The sequence below is a fragment of the Solanum verrucosum genome, unplaced genomic scaffold (genome assembly GCF_900185275.1).
Source record: "Solanum verrucosum unplaced genomic scaffold, falcon-dt-bn FXZP01000049.1, whole genome shotgun sequence".
In the NCBI taxonomy this organism is placed as follows: domain Eukaryota; kingdom Viridiplantae; phylum Streptophyta; class Magnoliopsida; order Solanales; family Solanaceae; genus Solanum; species Solanum verrucosum.
The window spans coordinates 1312129-1327447 of record NW_026020221.1 but is presented as its reverse complement, the minus strand read 5'-3'; the positions used below and the strand labels follow the sequence as shown (position 1 = coordinate 1327447).

The window sequence follows — 15319 nt, the reverse complement described above, 5'->3', positions numbered from 1 at the left end:
TTAAAATTAAAATGTTACCAAAAAAAAAAAATCAATCTTTTTTAAGTGAACTAAAAAAAAAAATGAAGAAAATATATAATTGAGCTTCAAAGCGGATACGGATACTAAGACCTTGTTTCGGTTCCCCTAACTGTTTGGCGTGGCGCCTGGCCAGAATTTCAAATCCTTGTAAGACGGACACGTAACTATTTCCTTCCTTCACGTCATCACTCTCTCTCCGGCCACCCTCCATTTTCTCTATCAAAGCTCTCTCTCACACAATTGGAGGAATTATGGGTGAACTCCCCAATCTGAACCCGTTTCAGTAAATTTCCAAATATCACTTCCAGATCTTTCTTTCTGCAAAAAAAAAAAAAAAAAAAAAAAAATATCAGTCCAGAAAATTAGAAATTTGCATTGATTTTTTTTTTATTCTAGTTTTTTTTTTGAGAATGGCAGAGAATAATGAATCAATGAATGCAAACCCACCTGGGATTTTGCTAATTAGAAGCATTAGAAGGAAAGATTGGAGTTTTAAAACGTATAAATATGTAGTTATGTTGATCACATTCATAGCTTATACATCTTACCATGCTTCGAGAAAACCTAGTAGTATTGTGAAGAGTGTTTTACATCCACACCCATTTCTAAACGAAACGGTTACAAATCCATGGCCTATTGGTCCGCTTTTCGTAAAGAGGGAATTTTTGGGCTCTATTGATTTAGGTAAATCAAAAAAGAAAGGTTGGGAACCATTTAATGGAGAGGATGGAACGTCGAAATTGGGGGAAATTGATGTTGCGTTTCTAGCGTGTTATTCGATGGGAATGTATGTAGCTGGACATTTAGGGGATTCATTGGATTTAAGGCTGTTTTTAGCAACTGGGATGATTGGAAGTGGCATTTTTGTAGGGTTATTTGGTATGGGTTATTTTTGGAATATACATGCTTTTTGGTTTTACTTGGTTATGCAAATGGTTGCTGGGTTGTTTCAGGCTACTGGGTGGCCTTCTGTTGTTGCTGTTATTGGAAATTGGTTTGGTAAAAGCAAAAGGGGATTGATTATGGGTATTTGGAATGCTCATACCTCTGTTGGGAATATTAGTGGATCTCTTATGGCTGCTGCTGTTTTGGAATATGGATGGGGTTGGTCTTTTATTGTTCCAGGAGCATTTATATTTTTAGCGGGGATAATGGTGTACTTGTTATTGCCTGCATATCCAGAAGATGTTGGGTTTCCTTGTCCTAATCAGCCATATGTTGAGGATTCATCCAAGATTAACGATGAAGAAGCTCAGACAGTGAAAGAAAATGTGGCTGTAAATGCACAGTTTAATGTCCCTCGGGTTGGTTCGAATAGGACAAGTGTTGGTCTTTGTGATGCTTGTCTCATACCAGGAGTGATTCCATTTGCACTGTGCCTTTTCTTCTCAAAGTTGGTGGCATACACATTTTTGTACTGGTTGCCATTTTACCTTAGTCAAACAGGTATAGCTGCTTACATATATGAATCGTTTGCTGTACTTGGTGCTTTGTGTGTGATATGCTTCTGGCACATTAAAGCTGTGCTAGAAACCCACAGATTGGAGAGACTATCCAAAATGGTGTTACCTAGGTTTGGAGTTAGTTTTCATGACTGTTACTCCCTCCATCCATTTTTACTTGTCCATGTTTCAGTTGCCACACCCCTTAAGAAGTAACAATAAAATGATAAGTTTATTAAATCACCCTTTGAATATAATAGATTCAATGTTTTGGGAAATGACTAGTTAATAATAAGGGTAGTTAGGAACTAAGTGATAAAATATCCCTTGGTTTTTCAAACTAAACAAGTAAAAATGGACATCTATTTATAGTAGAGGAAGTAAAAATGGACGGAGGGAGTACTTTTTCCATTTGCAGGTTCATCTGTAATAATTTTTGTTTGTATAAACAGGAAAGAAGTTTAAAAAAAAAAGTGTTCAAATCTGCATTTCTATTAAATCTCTAAATGTAGTAGTTGTTGCTGCTAACTCTGACTCTTCCTGAGTGGTAAATACACGTTCAGTCTGATTCAGGAGCATGTAGCTGATACGGTGTTGGAGTTGCACTGTAGTCTCTGCTTCTAATGGCAAATCGGGCTAGTGATTCTGTTTTTCTATTTGGTAGCAAACTACTCTACTACATTCTAGTGCACAATGGCTTCTAAACAGACCACCTTAAGTGAGAAACAGGAAAGTACCAAACTAATACACGTTTAAAAATTATTAGAAGGCGCTATCTGAATCTGTTTAAACTTCCAATTATGCAGATGTTAGTTTGAGGGTTCATTAGTTTAAGTAAGACAAGGTGAATGTCTTATAATTTCGGAAGGCTGTGCTTGAGCAAACTGCATTCTTACAAGTAATTTCAGAGCTAGGTTTCTTTAAGTTCCCTGGAGTATCACTGGAAAAGTAGTATTTCTAGTTCAACTTCATAATTCACTTCTTGATAGAAGCTTGTTAGACATGTTTGTTGGTTATATACTTGCTTGATGTTAAATGTTTCTCAGGTGCTAACTACAAAGTAACGGTTCTCCATTTGTTGCAACTGTTCCCCTTAACTTTTAGAAGTAGTGAATATATTAAATGTACCTGAAGAACTTTGAAATACGTAGAATAATTTTTTATTTTATATATATATTATTGTTATTTTTTGTTACTAGTATCAATGTTCATTCTACTTTGAAGATTCATTGTCAGAATTCTTCCCTTTTTTTTTTTGTAAATTTCAAAGTGACGCCATGGTCACGTTGCTCATCTTGGTTCTTGATTATCTCTTTGCAGCTATAGGGGGAGAGTATGTTTCAGTGAAATCTGCTGGGAATCTCTCTGCTCTGTTTGATGTTGGAGGTATAGTTGGTGGAATTCTAGCTGGACATTTGTCTGACAAGCTTGATGCTCGTGCTACTACAGCAGCCAGCTTCATGTATGCAGCGATTCCTTCTATGCTTCTGTATCGCAAATATGGAGGCACATCAAGGCTCATGAACATTTTGCTCATGATGATTGCTGGCTTGTTTGTTAATGGGCCTTATGCACTTATAACAACTGCAGTGTCAGCAGATTTGGGTACTCACAGCTCTTTGAAAGGAGATTCACGAGCACTTGCAACAGTTACTGCCATAATTGATGGTACTGGATCTATGGGTGCTGCTTTAGGTCCTCTTTTGACGGGTTTTCTTTCATCAAAAGGATGGGATGCAGTTTTTATAATGCTTGTTGTTGGTGCACTTAGTGCTGGTCTTCTTCTATCTCGTTTGGTTCTTTCTGAACTTAGTGAGAAGTTCTCTAAGCGCCTAGCCTGTGAGCAACACAATAGCGAAGGTAAGATATATCTCCATTTGTGTGTCTGTTTTTCATTTTGTATTTACTCAACCGTGTCTTCATCCTTATTTCATTTCTCTCTTTTTTTTCTGGGAAAGGTAAGATTTTCTTACTTCATTTCTTCTTGCTCTTTGCAAAGTCCAGTACAAATACATAATTTGTTGATGTGTCAGAGCATATGCATAGCATTTGCTAAAAACATTAGAATTAGAGCAGTAGGATGAAATGAATTAGAAACATTTTCCTTTTTAATCTAGCTCACTCAATACATTGAAAAGATACATGGTGCACTTTGCTCCCCTTCGTTTTAAAATTTTCTTTGGGCTTTTGGGGAAAAAGTATTTTGTCTAGATGTCTTACCAACACCTTTATACCAAGAAACAAAACAAATGACTATTGCTTCATGTCCTGTTTAAGCCTGGTCAATAATTTATCTGGAACAGTGCTTTATTGTTGTCCAGTAAACGGGAAGCAGATAGATAGTACTTTTGATTAGGGTAAAAGAGAAGTCAAAATATTCTGTATGATAAAAGTTATAGTCAAGATATTATAGCTGTATCCTGTATAAGAAAATTTCATGTTCCCAAGTATTCATGGTCTTAGCTTATAGACTACTGGAGTAAATGATAAAATTTATTGGAGTTTGGAAATAGTTATCAAATTTATTAGGCCGTAATCATGCTTTAGATCTCTGTGCAAGTTTGGTGTATTTGGATCAGCACTATGCTATAGCCTTTGCAGTGAAGAATGGAAATTTAAACAACACCATGATGCAGAGTAGTAGTTTAGTCTCAGTTTTATATACTGGTGTTTATGATTATTATATAATCTTTTTGAGTGGGCTATGCAAAATATCTTGCATCAAACAATATCCTCCATCTGTATCATGGATGCACCCAAGGAAAAGAAAATAGCAATATCTTTTTGTTGTGTACTTGATATATCTCCAAGATTTAATTAAAATGCATACTATACTTGCGCAGTCAAGAGCATCAGAATCTGGTTGATGCGAGTGGATGATCTTACTTCAGCAAAAGATTTTGTTTCTTTGTTGTTATTTTTGTTCATTGCCCAGAATCTATTTTCAATAGGAGTTAGAAACTTATGCAAATTGTATCTTAACCCCATCCACCCACCCCCAAAATGAAAAATGGAGCAATTAATGTATAGAATGTGCTATATGCAATACCAATGCATGGAAAAATATTAGGACTCGGAGAATACTGATCTATGTCTCTCCTTGCTTGTGCAGTAATTACAGATATATTAGAGTAGCTTTGTCATCTTTCTTTTTGTGTTCTGAAAATCTGATTACAGAAATATTTTTGGGGTGCTTCATCATTATGTAATATTAATGAAAACTATAAACAAGAACAGCAACAACATATCAAGTGGTGTCTAGGGAGGGTGGTGTATACACAGCCTTACCCTTACTTTGTGAAAGGTAGAGAGGTTATCTATATGACGACTATGAAAAAGTTATTTCAAATAATGAATCCTATCTGCATATCATTTTGCTTCTCATACATTACCACTTACTGTCGTCTGTTTCTGTACATATTTGTAGTTTGAAGCTCCTATAAAGCACCCATAGACATGTTTCAATCCCCACTTTACCTCCATTTGTTTTATGACTTGTTTTAGAACTCTTTAGGAGATTTAAACCTGCAAAATATCATACTGCATCTAAAGAATGCATCTTACTCTGGACTTTCTTGCTTTTAGTTCTATATTGATGTTGGAGAAGATGGATGAACTGACAGCAACAGGGTTTAACCGCTGTTCTTCATCTTTTTGTGATAAAATTTGTAGTTGAAACAACTTTAAACCCCCCCCCCCCCCCCCCACGCACAGGTGTTGCGATCTCCAGAAAATTTTGTAAGTTTAGTAAGCTGGCGCATATGAAATTTTCTGATATATCCTCAGATATTATTTTGTGAGCCGTTGATTTATTCATGTAAAGAGTTTACTATTTCAAAATATTAGTTTCCCTTTTAGAAGATACTGTGTCTAGCTTGTTCACTCTGTTCCTCAATGTAAGTTTGGCTTGTAATTTTCAAAATTATGAACCCTTGTCATCTAAGAAAGTTGCTTCATTTTACAGATTCTGCATCTCAACCCCTTCTAGGAGACCGAAGATGAGGATTTGTTGTGCATGTTTTCTCAAGAAACATAAAGAAATGATGGCAGATACAAGTACTGCCTCTCCGTGAAAACAGAAGCAAAATCTTAGGTATGAAAAAGCCAATGGAATCAGCGGGACTCAACAAGCCACTTTGTCATCAAAATCGCCACTAATGCCTTGAACATGGTTTCTTGGTACATGTCTAAATGAACAAAGGTGCTTCTCTTATGAGGTTTTTCTCTTGTGAAAATCACTGCTTTTTATCTGAGATATATTTAAGGTTTAACGAGACGTGTCTGGTAGTTATGCTGCTGCTGATATTACCTTTCTTCTTATCCCATGAAGCAGAGTTGTAGATAGAATAAAGTGAAGCTAGATTGTTAGATTTAGTAGCACATCACATCCGATGAATATCCTTTGTTTATTAGTCCACTTGTTCCGTATTATCTGTCTATTAAAGTTTTCGCTGCACAAGTCTTACTCATAATAAAATTTGTGTAAACCACCTTTTGTTTCTTCTTAAACGTCTGTCGTGATTAACACTACATTAATTGAACTGGTTATTTGTATTGTTTTTACGAAAATTGATGATCAAGTCTCTCTGGACCTAACGCCTCTGTAGTCTACTAAAGCTCTCTTTCTCCAGAATCAAGAACCACATTTTCTGTAACAAATTCCTGTAAATGTTGTTACAACTTGGTCCTAGTTAGTTCTGCTGCAAATAATCTCAATCTAAGTCTCATGAATTAAGGTAGTGTGCTGGTCATTTAGCACTTAGCTTTGACCTATTTGGCAAAAAATATGAGGGGGTTTTAAGAGGTCGGGCACTCTGTGTCCTTTTCAGTACTCTTTCAATTTCAAAATACGTGCAAGCACGAAAAAAAGATGATGTTCTATTATTGATTCTATCGTTGATAAAATTATGACATATTCGATGAGTGTCCTGCCTTCTCATTTAATGAAAATTTATGGGCCAAATAATCAATTGACTGAAATGCAAAGACACATTCAAACCCCACAGATATTTGTGAGAAAAGTTTTGTTTGGAGAGAAGTTGTATGTCAATTGTTTTTTGAGGAAATATTTTTGAAGAATATTTGTGTTGGTCAACTTGTTTTTTTAATTTGATTCACGTCGGGTTCAATTTCAAGTTCTTGCACGGATTGCCCCTATTTTAGGATGGCCTTTATTTTTTGTCCCTACTTTTCATTTGATGAAAGTTTATGGGCAAAAGTATCCTTGACTGTGATTTAATTTCACAAGACAAAAGTTCCAACATAAATTGTATAGTATCTAATTCGCAAGACAAGTACATGAAGTTGTCCGGCAAAAGGCAAAAGTTCAGTAGAAATAAAACATGCCTTATACCTTTGGGAGTTCTAAAACTGATGCCTTGTGTACATAACTTGTGTCTTGGGAATTTAGCCTTTGCAAAAAAATTTTGCCTGGTAAATCATAATTTTTGTCTTGCAATTTTAATATTTTATACGTCAGTGATATTTTTCAACCACTTTTTGGTTACTTAAAGTGTTCAAGGACAAAAATTAAAAGCCAATCCAAAATAGGGGTACTATGCGAATAACCCGTAATTCATATTCAGTTATAACCCAAGGGTGTGACCTAGTGATCAATGAAGTGGGTTGAGAATCATGAATAGGTTCAAATTTCAGCAGAGATAAATGCACTCGGTTATTTCTTCTCATTTGTTCTAGCTTTGGTGGACAAAATTACCCGGTACGTGTTGTTGTTGGAAGATAACAAGTATCTTGTGTAATTAGTCGAGGTGCATACAAACTGGCCTGTACATCAAGGTTATCATGTACAAACGTGTGTATCAAATTCAATTCCCTTATGATAAGTTGTATGCATTTACAATAGATAATTAAAGGAGTGATCAACCATAACTTTGCAAATAAAAGTCATAGAGTAGACTTGTTAAGTAAAATCAGGACATGGAACCCTTGTTTCAAACATATATATACATATCTCAAAAACCAACACCTCAGATCACAAACTTCCTCTCTTGAGTTTCCTGTAAAAGAGAGTCATGGCTCCTTCATGTGTCATGTTATTGCTCTCCTTTTCCCTTACCTTCCTATCCCTCACTGTTGCTCAAGCACCCACAATGCCACCTTCCAGCATTGTAGCCCCGTCCCCCGGACCCGCGGTGATCACCAAGCCTCCGGTTATGTCACCACCAGCACCAGTGGCATTTCCTCCAACAATGAGCCCTGGTCCATCAGTTAGCATATCACCAACACCTGATATGCCTGCCTCTCCCCCTGCACCCGTGGGACCAGGCCCCGTATCGGGACCTGCTCCTGGACCTTCTGATGGAGATATAACTTCTCCATCAAGTGCTTTTATGCATGGAAGTAGCATGGTTATGGTGGCATTGATTGGGAGTGTATCACTCCTCTTCTAAATTGATGATCATTTGCCTTACCTTCAACATTTTGTGGTCATGTAGACTATAAATAATGTTTATCCGTGTGTATTCTTTATTGCATTTTCATATGTTTTACAGTATTGTTGTTTTTTTCATTTTTGTTGTTTCACTTTGTCCTTTAACGTCGCAATTTATGTGATGTAGTATGACAATTTAAGAAAGATTTTGCTCAAATTAATTAACCATGTTATCCCTTATACTTGTGTCATAATGACAGGACAATTTATCTCAAGTAGATCCCACTTTGCCCCACTTCATTTTGATCATCACTCAATTGGTAATTAATTCTTCTTTCGTTTTCAATTTATGTGATATAATTTGATTGAGTATGAAATTTAAGAAATATGAGAAGAATTTTTAATATATTAAAATTATTTTAAAAATAAATAAATTTATAAGTAGGGGAGTACAGAGACCAAAAAATGAATAAAATATTAATAATATTGTTGAAACAAATTAAAAAGAAAAATATATCATGTAAAATGGAATAGAGATAGTATTTGTTTTGGTTATATCGACTTTCTTCTTTTTGAATCTTCAGGAACGAGTTGGCTTATTTGTTACCTTGATTTTTTTTTGGGTGCAACGTTGAATTTTCTTGAAAACCTACAATTCATAAAATATTTCAAGAAATGACATTTTGAAGGAAAGAAAAGGTTGCATTATAAACAATACCAAGTGATGTATAAAAGTAAGTATCTTTCCTGAAAATATTTCAACATATAAGTTCTCTATATTTCTCTTTGGTTGAACAAAGAGTAGGCTAAGTAGGCAAGGATATAAATTGATATAACATATAATTAAATAAGTTATGACATACGTTTATAATTTTTCAAATCTTTTAATAAGGAAAAGAGCCTGATATATCCCTCGTTATGAAAGTGGATCATAAGTCATATATACTCTACTCTTATATAAATGACTCACATATACCCCTTTCCTCTAACGGAAATGAAAAAATATATTTTTAATTTAATTTTTTAAAAATAACAAAATAATCCATATAGGGGTATATTTGATCATACTCACACATTATTTTTTAAACTTTTTTATTTCAACGACTAATTTTATTATTTTGATAATAAAATTTATTTATGTTTCACTAATTTTCTTGTAAAATTTATTATAGATGCCCAATTTCTTTCACAAATCCAAAAACTAAATTACAATATAGCCACAAAAAATTAGTTTTAAATTATAATATAGACGCAAAAAATTATTTTTTTATACTAAAGAATGAAAGAAAAAATAAAATAAGAATAAAAAACTGAAATAATGATAATAAAAATAATCAAAAAATAATTTATGTATAAAAAAGATTAAAATATACTTTGAACTTTGCTAGAAGGATCAAATATATCCCTACATGAATTTTTTTAGAATTAAAAGTCAAAAAAATTAATTTTTTCAGTTCCGTTAGATGAGGGGTATATGTGAGATCCTTTTGTAACGGTAGGAGTATATGTGAACCATTTGTATAACGATAAGGGTATATATGAGTCACTTTCATAATAAGGAATATATCAACTCAGATGACAAAGTTGATGGGTATATCAGGCCCTTTAATAAATGATATATATAATTTTTTAAAAGGCCGTTTGATAATTCTTACTCAAATTGAGAGGAGATAAAAAGGATATAAAAGTAATTATTTGTCGCTCCAAATAATACACATCTTTGCACTTTTGACATTAACTTGGGTTCTAAATTTGATTTCACTTGTAAATTATACGTAAATCTACAGAAAATAGTAACAAATAATTAGTTAACTTGTGGTACTCCATCCCAAATTCGGTATTTCAAAGTTCATATATTTTTTATTTAAATTTAAAACGTGTGTAGTCAATTATTTTTAAGTCTTAAACTTGTCACATAAGGTATTGAAATTGAAAAACTTACTAAATTTAGATCCATGCATTAGCACGGGGCAGCTTCTTCACTAGCATATAGAGAGAGGGGGAGGAGAGAGATGCATGACATATAGCTAAACAAGAATAGTTGAGTGTTACCAACAAGGGTTGCGGTGTGGTGGTAAGTAGTCATTTATCACCGATAAGGGTTGCAGTGTGGTAAGTAGTCATTTATTCTTAACTAGAGGTCTCGAATTTAGACAAGTTCCAATGTGGGTACCGGACAATGGTTGGGAAACCAAAAAAGTTATATCTGTTTCCAGCAGCATCCTACACATATTTTGGTAAAAGCTAATCCACATGCTTCCTAATTGCATGTAGCAAAAGGCTTTCATACAACAACCAAAAAATAAGGTGCAAATTCACCAAGGTCAAAAAGAGCAGGTCAGTTTCTTGATTTCTGCTTGGATGATGTAGACAAATATGTAAGATATTCTTTTCATTCATCTAATAGAAAAATGTAAAAAGAGAAAGATATCGTATTCAATCATTGTCTTCTCCTTTGTTTTTTACGGCACTCGAAACATTCAGTATTTGGAAACTTACTTTTACTAGAGTAGCTGGTTTGGAGTTTACTGGGCGAGACTTTTAAGTCTTTCACCAGTATCTCGCGTAGCTTTTCATTTTCCTGCATGAGCTCATCAATCGCTTGCTGGTGTTTCAACACCTACGATGCAGCAAATGTATTTTCAATACTTCAAATGTCATATAAACATAGATCATCAATGTAAGTCTACTAGGTTTCAGCAGTGTAAGTCATATTCTGTTTAAGAACATCCTTAATAAGTGGTGTAAACAGTCAAAATGAAAGCTTACCATATGAAGAAGGTTGTTCACAGATCCCAAACGCTCAGACTGCAAATAAAGAAGTACAGGAATTAAAACTAATATATTTTGGTATTAGCAACCTCATATTTGCATCTAACAATTTTGAATCTCATCCTTAGCACGATATACAACAAATACAAGGAGACCTCATAAATTACGCTTAACCTATAGTGTTGTGAGAAATGTGTATTCATCTTCACATACCAGCTCATTTGTTGTACTGTCTTCGCCTTTCACAAGTGGGCTCTGCAAAAAATTGCTAATAACCTTCTCTGTTCGGCTGATATATGATGCATCTGAAGAGCCGACATTAGCTCTTGAAGTGTCATTTTCATTAGAAGAGAGAGAATTTGTGTTTCTATTTGTCAAGTCTGGAGAAGAACTATGTGGAACCTTCACTTCAAGTGGATTGGCAATTCCCAGTGGGTTCTGAATAGAGGCTTCACTGACTGTTTTCATCCCAGCTTGCAAGGATGGTGGAAGGATGCCTTGACCAATAGATAAGCCGGGAGACATTCCAGACTTCATCATTAATTTTGACGTGGCTTGCTGCAGTTTAAGAGAAGTTATGTTAAAACTTAAGTGTGGAAGAGGAGGGGAAATCTTAGATGGTAGCAGGCTAGCAGCACTGAACTACGGAAAAGAATGCATACAATTAAATACAACTGAATCCGCTCCACCACTCCACGCTTCACAGCAAGACCTGACATGCATCACCAAGATTTTGTTATTTAACAAAGGAAATGTTTAGACGAATTCTGCCTAACACAACTTTATAAAATAATGTTTTCATGATTCAGTTATTTCTGTTTCTTTTTTTCTTCCTTTATCTCATTCGCAGAGTCTGTGACCACAATTTAGTAACAAGACACAAGTTTACATTCCAATAAACCCAATTAACCTTGACTAAGGTATCTATAACTCAAACAACTTTCAGTTTCTTGAAACACCTACGGCGACCTGGTCCCTATGAACATGGCACCACTATCACCAAGCAAAGCTATCAAGCACGGGAGATCACTTATCCAGAATCTATCCCACACAAATTCAATCATACACATAGTTCAATATCAATCAGATGAATGACACATGGCACGGTGATAAAATATAGACAAGAGCTAATCATAAGGATAGTATTGTCAATATTTACTCAACGAAACATGAGAAAAGGAGTCCACTAACACATTGCCTCAAACAAGCATGAAAAGGCCAAACTAATTAAGCATTTACTCCAATTTTAGTGTATGCCAGTCAAGCTTATGTTAATCGTTTTATGTTATACTTTCTGAAGGAGAAGAAAGAAAAGAGGGAAAAGTTTACTTTGGGACAGGATAAGTGCCTGGACTTATATCAGGCTTTTAAATCATTTAGCTTTGACTTGTTAGTTTTACTTCTAAAAGTTTCTAAAATACTGACAAGGAGATTTTAATTTAATCATTTAAATTCAAACAATTTCTGTGGTCTATATTATCTTGCACTGAACTTTTGGCAAGTCGGGGTTATCTGTCAAGAAGTAATTTGCAATGTTTTTGCATCTCATCGGCAATCCTACTTGTCATACATAATTACAAACAAGCTTCTTCTTACTTGCTAGTGATGCCAACTTATCAAAGTGGATGAATCCTTTCAATCCGATGGTAAATAATTGTGAGTTGATTTTTTGCTATCTGGCGACACTTCTTTTCTTTAAGCAGCAACTTGGCATAGGCTCTAATCCATAGGGAATGCTAAGCAGAATAATTACTAGGCCGTTGTCTTTCTTCTTTCTTCTGCCATCAGCCAGTCACATTTGTGCAGACTGTGGCATTTCAAATACCTCTTTTCAGAGTCAAATTTTTCCCTTTCGATAAAAAATCCAATGACCACAGAAATGCTCTATCTCACTGTTTTCTGGCAACAAAATAAACCTCAAACCAGCCTAGAAGTTCTTATTTCTACTGTCAGTCATAAGCTATGGAACCTCTTACTTGTCCAACATTATTATTGTTTATTTCTTTTTGCAAGAGATCTTTGAAGTCTTCAGCTCAATCTTCTCCAAGTAAAGAGTGCACACAAAGTGGTTAGGAATATCACAGGAGTTTACCAATTTCCCCACTTCAAAATGAATCATCCTAAATGCAAAACTTAATAGATAACCTTCAACATTTTGTTTAGTTTCTTAACTTTGTCAGCTCACTCGGAAACATTTAGAAGGTTCAATGGTTGTGGAACTCGCTATGTTTTGTTTTTGCTTTGTAATTCAGCATCTACTGGATGCATTTTATCAATGAAATCGTAATTTAGCTGATAGAGAAAAAGAAGAAGAAGAAGATAACCTTTAACAAAAGCAAATATAAGTCTACATACCGACTCCAAAACCATGTCCAAAACCTACTCCACATCCAACGCCAGCTTCAATGCCTTTTGCCCCCACCTTTTTCAACTACAGGAACGACAGAAAGCAATAAGGACCCAGTGAAAGAACAAATATTAAGTAAGGTATATCACAATAATATGTGAACTGTGAAGACAGTTTAACAAATAGACATACAGAATTATTAACATGTCTTCCAACTCCAGAAAATGCATCCGTTGCGCCTCTAGTGGCAGTCATAACTTGATTTAGCATAGGTATTGCACCTAAAAAACAAGATAAAATAGTGAGGAAGGCTCAAAGAGATATCAATCTAAAAGAAGGCAAAGTCCTTTAATTTAGAGTATCTCAAACCATAATCCCATTTGCACTTATATTAAGACAGAAAATCTAAGTGACAAATAACAACCTGAACCAATTCGATCAAATTGATGAATTCCAAATTTTAGATACTAGCAATTCGATAGTCCCAACAATGCAGAAAGGCTGAACAGGATTAATTTGCACTTGACTGCAATACAACAATGTGACTACACAAACGGTAATCTGATAAAACACACTAACTACACCACTCAGACTGCTCAATTGCACATCATTTATATCTAATTATCTATGCATACCATCGTATAACATATCAACATCTCTTGTTTTCAACAGTATTCAACTAAGAGTATCAACCATTTTAGATAGAGTACACTAATTGGTTCTTTCCATGAAAAAGCATCTAAAGGAGCATTAACCCCTAGCCTCCAACTTTGTTATTAGTAACAACCCCCCGCATGATATCTGATCTCTAATGGCCAGAGCTTAAGTACACATACACACTAAGAAATTGATTGCTGAGAATCCTCTCTCAGAATAACCCAGTAAGAACAAACAACAGAAGAGCATCAAGAAGGAGGATTAGCAAGGCTATATAATATGTGCATATCGATTTCAGATATTCCTTAACTCGTGTTCACTTGGTGTTATAAAGCAAGTAATCCATAAACAGAGAACAGTAAATAATTCAATAAAACTAACCAAAATTACATCAAACATCACAAATACAGGCAGGAAAAGTATACCAACCATTACAAACACCTTAAATATTTCAACTTTATGTTTTTACTTCATTAACACACACACCATGGACAAACTTAACACCCAAAAATGAGTTATAGATTATTGTGTTTTAAGTTGGGTTGAAAGTAACCAAAACAATGCAGCATAGCACAAAACATTCAAAATTTGAATACAAACAACATAAAGATCTCATCTTTACACATTCAAGGCATTAATAAACAACAAAACAAAACAAAATTACACCCCCAAAATGAATTACTTGAATTTTTGGGTTCCCCTTCTTTAGGTTTCCAAAAATCTTCAATTTTCATGTTTTTTTCCTCCTCTTTTTTTTTGGTGAATGGGAAGAAATGAGAAGGGTGAAGATGGCTTAGTACCTAGATTTAAAGGGCGGCCAACACCGATTCCAATCCCACAGCCAATGCCAAAGCCAGTAAATACTTGACCAACCTTCAAAGTAAAGGGATTTTCTATTCTGATTCTCCTATCTTCTGTAGTAGCTATCACGCCATTGCTATTACTATTGCTGCTACTTGTACTACTGCCGGTTTCCATTAGAACTGTTTATGTACAATCAGTCTTCAGTCTTGTTCAGCAAAATTCTTCAAATAATCGCAGCTTCTTTCTGCAAGAAAGTAGAAATAAGCATTTATATGTCCCTCTCTTTCCGGTGGATCATGGGTAAGTTCCTGTGCTGCCGAACCATCAGATTGTAGCAACTGCCAAGTCAGTCACCTACATCAGCCCTTTTCATTTTTATCTGAAACAGAAATTTCTTCATGCCTATTTTCCTTTTTTTTAAAATAATAATGAAAGTACTCAAAACGCCAAGAGGTAAATTATTACTTTTATCTCGAACTATTGACGTACTTTATTACTTGACTAACTAAATTTAGACACATTCGCAATTACATCACATAGCAAGTGGTACCAAATTCTAGTAGAGCATAAGTCTCTTAATAAAAAGACGAGATAAATATTGAAAACACCCTAAATTTGGCGAAAATTAGGGTTATATTTCACTCATGTTACAAGATTGTTGGTTATTTAAGTTCAATTAGTCGTAATAATGCTATCAATAGTTCAAATGTGAAACTAATAATTCACATCAAATTTAAAATATTTTCAATACTTCTTTCAAAAAATAATTCCATATCGATTTATTGGATTTGTAATAAATTAAAATATAACCAAACTTATCCATTTTTGTAGATATAAAAAAATACTTATTAAAGATTGTCAGTCTTTTTTAAACTTAAACTTAAA

General features: G+C 34.5%; 3 protein-coding genes across 6 annotated transcripts in view; 1 reads left to right on the top strand and 2 right to left on the bottom strand.

The window, feature by feature from the left end:
• The window catches only part of LOC125831646 (uncharacterized), an 831707-nt gene that overhangs the window by 12099 nt on the left and 804289 nt on the right, over positions 1-15319 (bottom strand). The window lies entirely within an intron of this gene.
• On the top strand, positions 232-5915 carry LOC125831595 (putative glycerol-3-phosphate transporter 4). The gene is made up of 3 exons (XM_049510764.1): positions 232-1467; positions 2784-3323; positions 5428-5915. Exons 1-3 carry the CDS (start codon positions 432-434, stop codon positions 5463-5465), a joined length of 1614 nt encoding a protein of 537 aa, XP_049366721.1. The 5' UTR covers positions 232-431; the 3' UTR covers positions 5466-5915.
• On the bottom strand, positions 10048-14805 carry LOC125831622 (uncharacterized). 2 transcript variants are annotated; one of them, XM_049510791.1, is made up of 7 exons: positions 14431-14805; positions 13166-13254; positions 12982-13057; positions 11289-11338; positions 10840-11184; positions 10624-10662; positions 10048-10474 (listed from the first exon to the last, which is right to left on the bottom strand). In XM_049510791.1, exons 1-7 carry the CDS (start codon positions 14606-14608, stop codon positions 10295-10297), a joined length of 957 nt encoding a protein of 318 aa, XP_049366748.1. In that variant the 5' UTR covers positions 14609-14805; the 3' UTR covers positions 10048-10294. The 2 variants fall into 2 exon arrangements, with proteins under 2 accessions (XP_049366748.1, XP_049366749.1); XM_049510792.1 differs by lacking the exon at positions 14431-14805 and adding an exon at positions 14313-14402.